Source organism: Plectropomus leopardus, chromosome 22 (assembly GCF_008729295.1).
Source record: "Plectropomus leopardus isolate mb chromosome 22, YSFRI_Pleo_2.0, whole genome shotgun sequence".
Taxonomy (NCBI): domain Eukaryota; kingdom Metazoa; phylum Chordata; class Actinopteri; order Perciformes; family Serranidae; genus Plectropomus; species Plectropomus leopardus.
The window spans coordinates 18,926,547-18,943,058 of NC_056484.1; the positions used below are offsets into that span (position 1 = coordinate 18,926,547).

The following is a 16,512-nucleotide window of genomic DNA, read 5'->3' on the forward strand; positions in this document are numbered from 1 at the left end:
CTGTGAGTCACACCCAGGGACACACACATAAGTAGTCAGGTACCGCTCTCAAGCCTTTCAAACTGTAGAGAAAAAAACTATTTAAAGATCCCATATTGTAAAATTCAGATTTCCCTGTCTTTTTTTTTTATAAAGCAGGTATAAGTGCTATAAAAACACTGTATCAAGTATCAAAACCCTCAATCTACAAAAAATTGCACAATTCAGAATCTGTGCCTTTACACAAGTCGTCTGGACTTTGTTGAAGTTGTGATGTCACAACTATACAGGCCCTTTAAAACATGAAAAATAAACATTTAAAATACATCTCTTAGTATTTTCTGTCTGAATGTTTGTGAATGACATTAGCTGACAAGAAGCAGACATGCACCTGAGCTTTTTCCTAGCAATGCATTCCCGTTAACCAGTCAATGAAGATATAAAGTGCCGTTACAGTGTAGTTGCATATATTCCCCGGCTGCAATGAAGGTGCAGAGACGCAGAGAGTGCAAAGGTGGAAGGCCCTAAAACACTGATCAATCAGAGCAGACTGGGCTTGTTCGGTAGGAGGGTTACTACAGAGACATGCGCTAAAACTGAGTAACTGACGGTGAATACAGGTATATTCAGGGAGACATTATGAGTAAAATAATGTATGAATTTCTTCATTTTTGGCACAAATGTTCACTTGGATGAACTTATTAGATTTTGGTGGTCAAAGCTCAAGGTCAGTGTAAACTCCCATCTGTCCCGTTCTCATGAACACGATATCTGAACGAACATGTTTTTAGTCATAACTCAAGAATGAATTTGCTAATATTATTAAATATTATTAGAATTATTAGAATTAAAATGATGACAATTTATATCCAAAAGGTCAAAGGCCAATTTAATTGTGATATTCTAATGTTCTGAGAAAACACTTTTCTGGCCAGTTCTAACGTCATACCTCAGGAACAGAAGGGGAGACATTTGACCTGATAATGAATCTTTGGTGTCCACCTTGAAACTGTGCTGATTGTATAGATCTTCTATGCTGCAGGGATGAAGGTGTGCATGTACCTTTTCTTTTTTTTTTTATGCATATTAAAGACAGATTGGAAGAAGCACCTTTAAAATAAATACACATTACACTTAAGTATTTAAAATAAAGGAAGATCCATCTTCCCGCCTTACAACAGCAAACATTCAAACGCTGGTCCAGGATGTTCCGGATTTTAGCAGACAAACTCCAATTAGCCGTATTTCCAAATATTTTCGATGATCTGATTGCAGATATATCAAGTGTCTGTGTTTTGCCTTGAAGCTATGAGGCCAGTGCTATGTTTGTTTGAATTGGCTTGTAGTTCTAACTGTCCACGTCCATCATGATCCGCCACGCACACAAAAAACAAACAAGCCCGACATGCACACACACACACACAAAATCACAGGAACACACTGTCATATCGACACACACACAGACACACAGACAGGAGGGTTGTTTTTCAGGCTCACTCTGAGGTGTGCACACACACACCTGCTGTTCTGATTCATTTATTGCTCTACAGTTATCTTGGCACCAAGTCTGATCAACAGTAGATTTAGAGACATGATGTGCATGCACTTGCTCACAAGAGTTACACACACACACTTTTTCTTTGTGTGTTTGAGGCCGCTCTTTCATGTGTGTTAGGTTTACATTCCTTGTGGTAGGCCAGATCAATCTCACACGCACGCACGCACACACACACACACACACACACAGACCGTACATACCCCGACATGATCTGGCTTACACTGCCACAGGCTCCACTGACAACACATACACACACACACTTTCTCCTTCTTGCTGTACGTAATGGTGCGTTGCCGCAGAAGATCATTTTAGCTACTTATTTATCTTGATTTGTGGTGAAATGTTTCGTTTACAAAAAAGCAAGAGAAAATGAAATATAAACACGTGGCAAAACCAAGCTCCCTACACTGATACTGCACTACACCTATGCACACTCACAGTAGGAAGTAAGCCGATTACAAGCATATCTTTACTATTAAAATGGCATCATCGTTTTGCAGTAAAAGATTGAAGCGGAGAAAAAGATTCCTGCAAAACATCTTGATGATGGAAGAGACAGTAAGGAAAAAGAAACCAGAAATTAGAAGGTGCAGAAAAGGCAGCTGATCATGTAATACTGAAGAGGAGAGAATAAAGGAATTATGTTGAAGAGCAAAAGTACCCTTGTAGACAGGGTGAAAAGTAACTATGGAGTGATATAAGGACGCTTTCAGGCAGTCACTCCAGGATGTTATTCATGCCATTGAAAGAAATAGTCGTGTAAAGTCACAAAATATCTAAAAAGCATCTGAAATTGTTCAGTGATCAGCAATGTCCTCTCTGAACACAGACACCCTACCCCTTTATTTACACTTCTTATGTGTGCTGCACACATATTGGGCAAAATCTTTATGTAGATTTTACACCATTCATGCTCATAGAATTTGGGAAGATGTTACCAGTTCAAAGGTATACTTTGCAGGAACTGTCGGGTTAACCCCAGATTCACTGAAAATACTGACGAAGCTACTTCTGCCCTCCTATATTTCAGTGCAGTGTTATGTGAGTTATGAAGCGTGGTGCTCACGGTCTAGCACCTGGTTGCTACCTTTTTATAAAGTCCCTCACCTGTACACTGTGCCAGAGAAGTTGTGACCACGGCAAAATAAGAAGAAAATAAAATGCAATTAAATGCAAGTGGAGGGAAGAGTCTTTGCAGATAAAAACACAAAGTGTGTGCTACCGTCCAGTACGTCACTGCTGAGGAAACCCGTCTGTGCTGCTAAGACGCTGCCACACTGAGACTGATTATCTGCAGCAATCCGTCAGGAGTTAACAGCTCAGAGGGCATGAGCCTGCAGCGTCTACCTGCAGCTCTAACTGCATGAAAGAGGCGCACTGTTGAAAGTTTAACCTCATCGCCCCATCTGCTTTCTCACATTTGCGTCTGCTCACTCTGTATTTTTCATGATGTGCATTTCTCCATGTGGCAGCTCTAAGCTTAGACACAAGCTTGCGCCAGATTACCAGCTTCAGTGAGCGCGGAGAGCAGACAAGCCAGGGATCCTGGCAATTTACCCAGCTCTGTTTGCTAGGGAGTGATTAGCACAGGTATTTTGGACACGTAGAGGGAAAACTGACTGATGGAGTAAGAGCTTCAGCAGTTACAAACATACACACTGGTGCCTTTATAGACCGTGTTTGCATTGGACTAATGATTTGGGTGCATTTAATGATTTGTGTTAATAGTGGAGATCGTGTTTTCAATGCTGGATGATGTTTGATTTGCAAAGTAAAAAAAAAAGTTGCTTCAACATTTTTGGAAAAAAAAGCAAATTGACCAAATTCTATAGATTGTGCAAAAACAAGGAACTTATTAAAGGTTGCAGGGGTTTTAATAAATTACGTAATACTCATCTTGTGTGTGCACGGAGCTTAAGAGGATGATGAAAGAACAAGCAGATAAAGAAAGTAAAGAGGAAAAAGGAGTGGACTGAGGATGAATATGGGCGGATAGGCATTTGAGAAGATGAGCGGATGAACGGGGGATAATGTTAGCGCCATGGGGAGGCGGGCTGGACACTGACCTAATGGGACTTGAGCCTTCTAAGCTGAACATATGAAAGGAGCAAAAGGGTGAGACAACACTGCTAACTTTGTTTAGTTTTTTTAAATGTTTTTTTTTTCAATAAATATCTGTTCATTTGGACTTAAACCCACACAGCTGCCTTCAGTGATCATTCTGAAAAGCTTCTGAATTATCAGTGAAATAAAAAACAGGACTTGTGATGGGGGTCAGGTCATTGTGTGCCGCCCTGTCTGGCTGAAGTTATTAGATAATGGCCTGAGTAAGGGGGGGAAAAATAACATCGAATTTAATTTAATGAATGAAATGTAATGATTTTTGTTTTCTGGTAAAGGGCATTAAATTAGATATTTTAGAAGAGACATAAGGATGTATTACTTAAAAGAATAAAGGAAGAAAGTTGAAGGGCAACAGGTAGAAAAAAATGAGATTGGTGTTGCACTTGTCATTTAGTTTATTATAAAAGCTAACAGTTACTCTGCTTGCTCCTCAAGTTTTCACTTAGTACATGTATCCCTGTTAAATATAACAGTTTTACCAGAAAATTGTTTGCCCGGGCTGCTCTTTTCACATTGAATGTGCACTATCTCTGTTGGTATTATATATAAACTGTGTAAAGTAATAAAGTTTCTAGAAGTAACCTTGGCAGCAGGATTTTAGTTAGGGGTGTATCCGCCTCTTGTTTAAGCCAGGTGTACTTATCTTAAAATGCACAGAGAACAGTTACATCAGATAACTGTGGCATTACATAGTCCAGTCGGAACCAGAAATAGTCTTGCACATTATCCCCAATTCACACCTTCTATCTCATTAAACAAATGCGTTAACCGGTGAGCCTTAGAGGCGCCTGTAGGTTGATCACTGTTACCTTTGGACAGAGTTAGACATGCTTGCAAAACATGGCACAATTTAAATTCCTTTATAGTAGGTTTTTCACAGTGGAAAAAAACAACCAGTCACACGCCCAGTGACAAACCAGCCATTAAACTAGATTACACAATACATTTTCACCAATCTAATGTGACGATTTATACTAACTGCCCTCATGATGCAACACTCAGACCTCTCCCTTTTATCTTCAGTGTGGTTTATTCCCTAATTTCACCCTTTCCTTTGCACCTTTCTTTACTTCAAACTACCAACCTTTCTTCTTCTCTGTCCTTCAACAGCGCCTGAGCTGAACAATGACCCGAATGATTCTGACATTTGAATAAAGAAAACAGGTCCCTTTTTGTAAAACTTTAGGACAATGGAGCCAACACTTTAGTAAAAGCCGTGACCTTTGCTCAAATCTCTGTCTTGTCTTTCAGTGACAGTGACTCAAAAAGCTAAAACACTTCATCCTTAGTCATGTGGCAGCTAATGAGCTGTCACAACATGAAGGAATGCTTCAGGTTTGGATCTATGTCTCACGCTGAGATTCATCAGCTCTAAATGTCTGGGCAAGTTTATCCTTCGAGTGAGGGTAGGGTGATAAGGTGGGGTTAAGGTAAGGTGCTGCAGCGGCCGAAGAGATCCAGCCTTATTTGGACTGCTATGTTGAAGACAAAGCTGAGTCTTAAAGCTAATCTTTCAATTTGCTGCCCAATTACATTCAAACCCTCATCTATGGTCATGAGCTCTGGTTTAGTCACTGAGAAGATGAGACAGTAGATATAAGTGCCTGAATTAAGTCATCTTTGCAGGATGTCTCACGCGATATCTATCTGTCTTCAGTATTTCTGAAGGGATCATTGTTAGCAGGAACTGTTCTGAAACCGACACATCTGCAATTTGGCTGCCAGAGAGAAACCCTTGTATTTGTTCATGTCTACCTATTGATGCCTTAGATTTTTTTGTCTTTTTGTTTTATCTGCGGGAGTCATTTTATTGCACTCCCAGGATGCAGTTAACCCTTTGAAACACTGAGCAACATCACTTTTCTTTTGCTGCTTTTAGATGCCTTTCACAAGTTTTTAGCCCTTGAACCCTGAGTACATTGGTTTGATTTCTTTCAAAAACATGTAAAAAGGGAAAGTCTATGAACAACTGGGGAAGAAATGTTTTACAAATTTCAAGAAATTAGTAGATTTAGAAAACTATTTTTAAAAAGCTAGGGAAAAATGTTTAATTAAAGGAAACAGCCAGAAACATATTTGCAATTATTAAAATTAAATATTTAAAATTATGTTTCAATTTTTTAAATAATTTAAGTCATTTCCTTGTTTATTTACTTAATTTCTTAGCTTTTGTTGTTGTTGTTTTTTAGGTAATTTTCTTGTACTTTTTTTTTTTAATTAATTTCTTGCTGTTTTTTTAGTTATTTCTTCTTTTGTTGCTCATTGCTTTCTTTTTTACTCAGATTATTTGCTCAGGTTTCAAAGGCTTTACTTGAGTGTGGTAGTGATGAATTTATCAAAGACAACCAGTACTGAAAATTATATTTTATCATTGGCTAGGGGCATAGATGTACATGATACATGATTATAGTTAGGCAGAAGAGAAAAGTAACGTATAATGTATATGATATATGATTCCTGTGTTGAATAAACTGTACACAGTTTGCATGTTGAAAAGCTATCCTGACCACTGCAAAATACAAAATGTACAATAAGTCAACAGCACAAGTGGCACATAAGCAGTAATGTGGCCTGTGCAGACAGCTGGACTGGTTGAAATAGAAGTGTAAAGTCCGTCAGACATAACTAAAGTTGGTCGACTAAAAAACTGAAACACCGCCGGTGCAGACATGCCCTCAGAGTCGGATCTGTGAAGCGGTGGGTGCTGAGTAGTTACTGTACTCAAAATGACAATGCTAACATATTGATGTTTGGCAGGAAATAATTAACATGTTCACCATCTCAGTTTAGATTGTCAGCGGGCTAAAATTTGGTATTGAGCGCTTTTTACTGGGGCAGCTATTCGGGGCTATGTAGTAAGTCTGGGCTGGATTCTTGTGTGATCTTGTGATTTCACAAATTCAGCTGTCTCGCTCGGTAATAATGATTTGGACAGACGTGGAGGACGAGAGTGAAGGTTTAAATACATAAACCTGCAACACTTGAAATTATTGCTCTCCGGACGGAGATCAGAGAACAGATGGCTGGGGTTATTTTTTGTCTATTTTTTGTATGGAAGTAAATTAAAAGAAGACTAGAGAGAGCATTGTGTAAAGGGAAATCTCTAGCTGCAATACAGCAACCTAAGCCTTGTCAACCAGCAGCGTAAAGTGGGGGACAATGGACCCTTCTAGTCCCCTCGCTCGGAACACGCCCATCCTCTCGCCCAACCTTAATTTTAATCTCAGCTACACACCTGTAACACTTTGTGACTGCATCTTGCTGCAGCTGCAACACTATTGTGCTGACAAATTTTATCCACAGACAGACAATCACCTGGCAAATTACTCAAAACAGTAGTTCCTGTTTCAATTGGTGTTACCAGGACCGCAGTTTGCCATGACATGAATCTAACAAATTATTATCAAAGATATATTGGTCTAATCATAAAACCTATTTCATTTACATCACACAGCACTGTGGTAATCATGTGAGCTAGCTTAATTACTGTGCAGCACCTTTTTCTTTTACATATTAGCCAAGTAGCTGTATCTTTATTTCAAGTATACAGACATTCTTGTGGGCCACAATGGATTGTTTTGTAACTTTTAGAGAAAGAGACTCTGACGCACTTTCCAAGTCAAAAACCAAAAGTGCACAGGGTAAGCCTAATGCACCTAGCCATGCCACAAGTGCTGCTGTCTTTGCAGCAACAGGCAAGCACAAACACGAGAAGACTTGAAAATATTCAAAGAACTATCTCAAGTGTGTTTCACACAGTATATGTAGTATGTGGTCCCTGCTGCGAGTCTCTTTGAGCTAAGGGGTCCTTGGCCTGAGAAAACAATGAGGACCCCTGTCTTAAAATTCGGGTAAAGTGATAATTAAAATGTGTTCTGAGTTTGTCACATCACAAAGAGATGTGTTATTAAACACCTGACCAAATTTGAATGACCAAAAAATTTGAAATGTATGTAAAAGAAGATCCCAAATTATGGAAAAATGCACAGTATTCTCTGATCTGAAACGCTGGGGTCGTGTCCGCTGGAAGAGCGGAGGCCACGCCCAATCACAGGACTATGCTAATGACGCTTCTCGTTTTTATACTGCTACATTGTCAGGGGAATTTATAGAAAAATGACTGTATGGTGACATACGTATAAATACCATATACCACCAAGTATACCATTTCCGTAACATGGAATTACATATAACGATTTAAAAAAACTTTTAGCCAATATTCATGTCAAAGTATCGGCAGTCACATGGGGCGTTGCGGTGGTGGTGCAAAGCGACAAAGCCCCAAAACCCTGCATTCCAGTTTCATCCAGTTCTGTGCCTATTTTCAGGCCGCAGTACCATCTGAATGTCACATGAAAAATATATTTTCCTTGAGCAATTACCCATTTGAGTGTGAAGCACAAAGCTCTGAGGGGCATGGTAAATTTGTTGTCAACACGCTTACTGTGTCAAATCCCCTCTTGTTTGGGGGGGAAGTCAGTTTAAGGGAAAGACATGACTGACGGTGACCTCACCCTAAAACAGGCTTGTAATGAGTTATACATTTCCTGTCCTGAACACTGAAACATCGATTGTAGGTGAATGTGAGGAATCCTGAGATACCTGAGGGTTCGGATGCTTCTTGCCCAAACCTGCTCTTGTAGTTATTTACTCTATTTTCTCAGCACAGGTAGCCAACACGCTCTGAATCAGATTCAGTGGAGGCAACGTTTTGGTGATTGCCACAGCTAAGGACCTCAGTGGGCTGAGAAAAGGTTCTGACCTCTTTTGGATTAATATCAATGCCCCAGAAAATCTGGAACTTGCTTAGACCTCAAGCTTGAGGCAATGCTGCTTTTATCACTTCTAAGAAATTCAACAATTTGGAGTCACAAAGATGTCACCCAGGCTTAAACCTCATCAGCTTTCAACTGACAGCGAGGTCAACAATTGCAGTGGGGAAAGGTTTGAGCAGACTTGAAACAAACAACACTTCAAGACTCATTTTCGAATAAAATCCAGATGTGATATAAAACGCCTTTGTTTACTCATGCTTCTATGTTCACTAAATTACAACTTTGATTGCAATCCCTCTCGGTTTTCACGGACAATGTACAAATCAAGATCGGTACTAAGTTGAACCAGTGCTCCAGTTTCGGACACAATCAGGGGTGTCCCTCAGTCTTAGTCTCTTCGACAGTACTAATAAATCAATGGAGCAAAAGTTCGATTACTTCTCTGTAAGTAACGCTGCGTGTACCAAATTTGTACCCTACCTATGTCACGTAAAGAAAATGATCCATCCTCAACATTCGTTGTGTTATAGATTCAGAATAAAGAAGACAGTCCAAGAGCAGTTACTAAAGAGGAGGCAGGTTCTACAGCATTTATTTTTCCCTTGGCAACTACACCCTGGACAGGTTGCCAGACTACCACAGGGCTGACACATAGAGACGGAAAACCACTGACACTCACATTCACACCTACAACCAATTTAGAGTCACCAGTTAACCTGCACGTCTTAGGATTGTGGAAGGAAGCTGGAGAACCTGGAGAAAACCCACACAGTGCAAACCCCCCACCCTGGGTTTGAACCTGGGTTCCTCTTGCTGTGAGGCAACAGTGCTAACCACCACAACATTATATCTAAATGATGAACAATTTTTTAGGCATTCTTTTAGTTGAAAGTTGCTTAGCTAAAATGTCCCTGGACCCACCTGAGACTGGGCTGGTACTGTGTATGACTGGTTCCGTATACACTTAATGATGGTCAGACTTGGTGTTGTAAATTCATATGTATATTCTTACTGTAAACCTGTTTTTATTTTTGGCATTGTGCATTTTAGAATTGTACCTTATTGTGTATTTTATATTTCTACTCGAACTGCACTCTTTCCTTCTTTGTACTAAAACTGCTGCACAACAATTCTAATTTTATCTAATCTTATTTGAATCCAGAGGGTGGTGGTAGTGCACCTGACACTTTCTCAGACACTCCAACAAGCACTTCATGTGAAGCATACTCATTTCTTAATCGTAGCTAACAACATCACAGCATGGTCTTTCCAAATACCTTGTTGTGCTTCCACCAACATGTGCCGTTATCCGTCTTCATTCTGCCTCCAGATCAGAGTCTTATGCACAGGCCAACTGAAAGACAGGGACACAAGCAGATTTTGTCAGTCATTACCTATGGTTACACAAAATGTAGTGCAGAGTGTCTGTAAATAGATTCGCCTTGATGCCTTTGACACAGGTGGACTCATAATATCTTGACAATCTGTGGCTGCACACCGACATATTTTATTGCATTTTATCTTTGGGGAGCATTAACATCTGTCAGACTTGTTCTTTTTTCCTTTATCTCTCTCTCTCTCACACGCGCAGTTTGACTTTCACCTACCTTAAACCAACACCCAATTATAAGCCTAACTCTAAACTCAAGTCCTTGTCCTAAAATAACTTCTTGCAGAGGTGAGAACGGGCAAAGAGTCCTCAGTGGGGAGGTGTTTCCTCATTTCCCACATAGGCATTCATACAGCACAAATACACAGTCTCATTGTCACCCTGCCCACTGAGAAAGTTATCGCTCACCCACTGACTGCTTCGTTAGCCTCTGCGAGTCTGAATGTCAGCATCATAAACTACAGTCAAGGCTTTTATGGCACTGATTATGGCAGCAGGAGGGAAAAATTAATTTGTCTCACTAGATGCAGTTTTCATGGGCCAGGCGCCTGATTTACAAAGAGATCCTTATTCGTACATTTGGATTTAATCATCAGAGCAGAGGCAAAGAAATTCAGTAAAAACGTGGTTGTGTCAGTATCAGTAAGTGGTTAATATCACATTGTCAAAATGCCACGAGGGGCTAATCACATCTGCTTCTCTTGAGGGCAGGTTGTTTCAAGCTGACGAGCAGATTAGCAGGGAACAAGCAGAAGTTTATAGCACCCACATGTGCTTTTAAAGTGGTGCTTCACCCACAAAATGACCATGTATTTACCAATTACTCACCCTGCTTCATTGATTTTTGTAAAGAAAACTGTTTTTTTTTACATGCCTCCACGGTAAATGAAGAATCCAAAAATAGAGAAAATTATCAATGAATTAAAGGGGGGCATTTTTAACAACAGCAAATCTATATGAAGGCATCCATTTACTACACGAGTTGTGTGAGAGTTTGTAAACAAAGTTTTGATGTAGTTTTGCTGCTGTTAAACATGGACCCCCTTTACTTCAATTTATCAAAAATGTTGTCAGTTTTTGGATTCTTCATTCAGGGTGGAGGCAAGCGAGAAAAAAAGGGTTTCTTTTTTGGTCCACAAATTCAATGTAACACAGGGTGACTAATTGATATACAAATGGTCTTTTTTTGGTTGAAGTAGGCCTTTAAAGGCAGATGGTGTGGGTTTTTTTTCTTTTGTTGTTTTTTGCATGTTTTACTCTTTAATTCATATTTTTCAAAATAATTAAATTCTTGTCGATTTAGTGCCACTGCTAACTTTGTGCCAGTATCTTTGTCCAGGCTGTTTTGTGTGTTAGCTCATTACCACTTATAGATGAATTAATAATTCAGCAACAATGAGTTAATCCCTAATACATTCAGCTGGTGGTTGAGCTGCACTGTGGGTCCAAAAAAGAAACTTTATCTCTGGTGTTGCTGCATTGATCCTTGTAGTTTTTAAACTGTCATTTGTGAGTCAGAGAGTGGATTTAAGGGCGTTGAACTGAAGTGAACATTCCAGCAGTGTGTGTATTATGTCTGTGCATTCATATTTGACAGCTTTATGACACTGGGGTTATTTGAGGGTTAAGACGAACTGACAGTGTTAGAGTATGTACAAATGTTTTATGTTAATGAGTGTGACAGTGTGTGTGAGAGCATGACTTTGTGCAGAGTTTCCATTATTTCATTAAACTTCTTTTTGTACTGAAGCACAGAGAGATGAGATGAGCCGTGCGTGCCCGTGTGTGTGTGTGTGTGTGTGTGTGTGTTCATGTCTTTTCTGAGCCGTTGATTGTAAGGTGACATTGCTGCTGAACAGATGCCCCTCCCTTTCTCCCTCCATGCAACAGCTGTATCATCCAGCTATAACATCGCTGATGGGAACAAATCACCTTTTTGTTCGCAGCTGTCTGTTTGTCCTCTCTCTGAAAGACATGTGGACCTTTACTCGTGCAGAGAGTTTTAGTGAACATGTTGTTGTGGCTGGCAACATTAACAACTTCCCTCAAACGTAAAACGTACATCAGCACCTGTTTATCTCTGGAAATACTATAATTACTCATTACACAGGAGAAAAGTATGCTAATATATCATTTTGTTCTTGACTTTGTCATAAATTGTAAACATTGTCCTTGAAGGGGAATGCAGGTGTTTATTAGTCATGACGACAGGTTACGTCAAGCTAGGATTAAAAGCTAATTTTTAAAAAACTTTATTAAAGCAAGAACATATTGGTATGTTCTTTAAATGAGTGTTTAAGCGAGGAAATAGTGTGTAACATTCCTTTTTTGAGCAATACTTTTCAAATTCACACAAACACATTCACTTCGTGTAGCTGCCTGACATAACCACAATCCTGCTGATGTTCAGCTGTCCACATTACACAGATTCCAGAGTTAAAATCGGTCCTTCTTCAGACAATCACTGAGTAAACCTTTTTGTTTATGGTTTAGGATTAGCAAATCTTAAATTTCGTGTTTAATTTTGTTCCTAGATTAAAGCCTCCTATGACCTGTCCTGTGAGAAACAGAAAAGCCTTGTCTTTTTTGTCGTAGTTGACAGCAAAATAAAACAAATTTGAGGTAATCGTTAACTTAGTAGAGGTGGCCCACTCCTGACAACAGCTGGGAAACCCCTGTGGTTACACAACACTCTTACTGCGTCAAACCAACTAGTCATTTTGGCTGCATTACAGCAAAAGAACAACTCATCTTTTAGGATTGTAAAGCACCTGAAAAGTTGGAGTAAAGAGTTGCGTGGTTTCATATTGCATAAGTCAGAGGAAGAGAATCATTCTTGCAACAGCTGAGGAGAATTTTTCAAATATTTCTGATGGGGGAGAGTGGAGCATCTTTGTGATAAAACTACTGTGGAGAAATTGAGTTACTTCAAGGCAGTTTACATGTACACGTTTACATGATCACATCCCTACTCATTATATTTTGTTGCCTGGGCCAAAGCCAAAATACCAAACAAAAGGCTGCCCCCTGGGTCATTATAGTGATGTAGGGGGCAGCCTTTAAGGCAAGGACTCAGCAAGTAAGATTTAGGTGACAGATCTAGCCTACTTCATAAGGGTTAGGAAAGATAAAAAAAAACCTCAACACTGAGTAACATGACAAAATAACTCAACATCAGCTTTTAGTTTCATAGAGACACAAACCCTGGTCTCCTAGGTCAAAGTCCTGTGCTTGTTTGAACCATCCATTTCCCCTCCCAGCCACCATAAGTGGACTTTCTCGCGCTTAATGCTATATCTGTGTCACTGAATTCAGATGGGTTTACACTGCATCTTTAACTGAGGCTAAAGGGTGCATTGTACGTCCATATTGGACACAGAGGGCACAGAGTAAGGATACTTGCAAAAGAGTTTACCCTATGAACTTTTCATGTGAATATAAGTTGGTGTTGTGTTTACGGTTTATTTCCACTGCGCCCAGTGCCTGAAATATCAGTGACTGCAGGCTTAAAGGTGGAAGAGAAATACAGACTGACTATGAAAAGCTGGCCAATTGAATTTAATGAAGAGCACGCTCCTCCCAAAAACTATCCCCCTAGTCAAACTGTTCAGTTGCCAAAAATAGAAAACAGTGGCTGCAGTTAGGGGCTAATATGTGGAACTGTATGAATGAGGCCCGTCAGCTTTAGCAAAAAACAAGGACAGAAACAGCTTTTCTGAGCCCTAAGAAGTGGTAATAACTCTTCCCTGAGGTGTTCACCACCAGCACATCCTGACTCATGCTGATTGGGAAAGAGCATGTGGTGCTGAAACATCTGCTATTGTGTGCATGACATACACAAACATCAGAGAAATTTCCTCACTGACATGATTGTATACTTGGAATTTCAGATCTCCTACTGATCACTGCAGGGTTTTTAAACTCTTCTGGGAGTGATCATCTTTAAAAGACACAAACAAACTGAAAAAGCTGGAGCTCATTCAGGTTTGAGCAGATGACTGAGTAAATCTTACTGTTCAGGGCACCAGGGCTCAAAGCATAACCTGAGCCAAGATACACTCTAGTAAGAATAGACACTTCAGGCAGGGCTTGTCTTTGTAACATTTTTGGCTTCAGCAGGAACTAGTAAGAGCTATGGCAAAGCAGCTGTGGTGATCTGATGCATTCCTGACCAATATTTCCAAAAGTACTGCAAAAAAGCATTTGTTTTGTTTTTTTTTCCATAATTTTGGAAAGTACCTACCAAGAATTTCACAGACAGCAAGACAAGAGTCGTGAGTGTTCAGTGTTTTCTTCTGACGTTTTCTGTCAGAAGTCACGTTACATGACGTTACCCAAAACGAGCTGGTTCACACATTCATTGTACGATCGGAGAAAACTCTGTGTGTGAACTGACTTTGTTCTCAACGTGACAGCAAAGAGAGAGAGGAACAGGCAGGCGGCTGCAGATGATGGAGAAGTGATCAATGCACGCACTGCACTGCATCAACTGTGTATGAAAACAGGCTGCATGAGTGAAAAATGACACTTAATATTCTAAAATACTAACATATAACATAACACTAACATAAAGCTCAAGCATAGTTGAAATACCTGAGGTAGAGGTAGAAGTATTTATCATGCAGAATGGTCCATTTCAGATACTGGAGCCTATATAATTATAATAATTGATGCATTATTGTGGAAAACGCCAAACAGAATCATGACTGTTTTATAGCCATATGGAAAGTTGTACATGTAGCAGCACGTTAGTTCCCATAACTGTATTCCTATCAAGACACACATGCTGCTGCTTTTATTTACAATGTGGTAACTGAGTTCAAACTGCATTCCCACAAAGCCACAAACGTATGCTGAATTAGCAATTACAGATCTCCGTCATGTGAACATGAATGTACAGATAAGTATCAGTGGATCTTTGATGCTGAGGAAAACTTGATGATTCCCAGGCAAGTTCTGAAGTTAAACGTTTTTTTACTCAGCAGCTGCTGACCATGTTAGTAAGTGGCAAAATCGGCAGACCTAACTACAGCAATCAATAACTGAATGGTATAAATATTTAAATAGTGCTTCTAATGACAGTTCAGCTCCAAAAATAGAAAAACCAATATGTGGCGGCAGATGTATTAATCGTGGCGGGCCGCCACGAATAACTGAATGTGTGGGGAAATATGGAATTCATGTATAGCATATCTTATAAGTTTCTCTCTTTCTGTCTTGGCAGATTTTACAGGTGAATCTAGTGATGTCCATCCTGCTGTATGTGATGGTCCTCGTGTACCTCTATGGTATCCAGGCAACCAACATGGACAGCAGTCGCCAGGGGCAACAGCAGCAGCAGCAGCCGAGTCCCGACCCCTTAAACTCACTTATAATCCAGCTGCTTCAGGCCGACCTGATGAAGGGGAAGACTAGGGGGAACCAGAGCCAACAGGGGAAAAGCAGGGACACCGAGCCTCAGGACACACTTCCTCCTCTCCTCAGTGACAACTTTCCTCTAGAGGAGCAGAGTGATGCAGAGCAGTGGGGAACAGGAGGTCGCAGTGGCGGGAGCAGCGACGGCGTGGTGGACCAGCAGCTGACGCTGTTGAACTCAGACCTTCTCAGGCAGCACAAGCGGTACACCTCACCTCGGGTGCTGCTGAGCGACCGGCCACCACTGCAGCCGCCGCCGCTGTACCCCGCGGACGATTACGTGAGCAGCGGACTGGATGGTGGGGCAGCGGGTAACAAGACACGAAAGAAGCGCCACGCTGAGCACAGGAGCTATCGTGGGGAGTATTCTGTGTGCGACAGCGAGAGCCAGTGGGTGACAGATAAAACCCAAGCAGTGGACACCAGGGGGCAGTCCGTTACTGTTTTGGGCATAATTAAAGCTAGTCCCACGAGGGACGTAAAACAGTACTTTTATGAGACACGCTGTCGGACCCCCCGGCCCTTCAAAGGCGGCTGCAGGGGCATTGATGACAAGAACTGGAACTCGCAGTGCAAGACGACGCAGACATACGTTCGAGCGCTAGTGCAGATTGGCAATTTAGTGACCTGGAAGTGGATACGTATAGACACTTCCTGCGTCTGTGCGTTGTCAAGGAAACGTCATAGGACATAAACAAAACAATACAAGCCAGGGGACTACCTGATTGGGATTCTACTTCCTGTATAGGATTTTATTACCTATTGACAGTGCTCTCCACCACAGGATTATGCGTCATGGTAGTGAAAAGCAACACTCTGCTATAAAATGATGCTTCTACTGAAGAAATCTTGGGTCCACTTAAATGATATTTCACATTAATGTGCTGCAAATCCACAAGCCGGTGCAGCGCCGCTGTTATCGCAGAACTCATTTGAGAGGGACTGTGGAGGGAGGGAGGGAGTGTGTGAGGGGGGACTGTATATATAAATTATTTAAATTATATGAAATGCATGTAGTTTTTACATGTTTATCTATCTATATATGATGTATGAATATATTGTGTTATTTATTGAAAGAGGTCTTCTTCAAAAGGAAGAAAATGTTTATAAAAAAGGAATGAAACAACTCATTGTGAGACTATAACACTAAGCTGGGCTGCAAAGGTGCTCCACAGTAAGACTTTACATGTGCCTTGACCAGTGTGGCTGCAGAGCAGAAAGATAGGACATGGTAACTCACAGGCAACAGTTGCCGCAAGTGTTTTGGGGGC

At 40.6% G+C, this 16,512-nt stretch overlaps 1 protein-coding gene across 1 annotated transcript in view; it reads left to right on the top strand.

The window, feature by feature from the left end:
- The window catches only part of ntf3 (neurotrophin 3), a 42,066-nt gene extending 25,859 nt beyond the window's left edge, over nucleotides 1-16,207 (top strand). Inside the window, exon 2 of the mRNA XM_042511514.1 lies at nucleotides 15,051-16,207. Within this exon, the coding sequence (XP_042367448.1) occupies nucleotides 15,051-15,935 (885 nt within the window). The 3' untranslated portion in view covers nucleotides 15,936-16,207. The remainder of the gene's footprint in view (nucleotides 1-15,050) is intronic.
- Nucleotides 16,208-16,512: the final 305 nt, after the last annotated feature.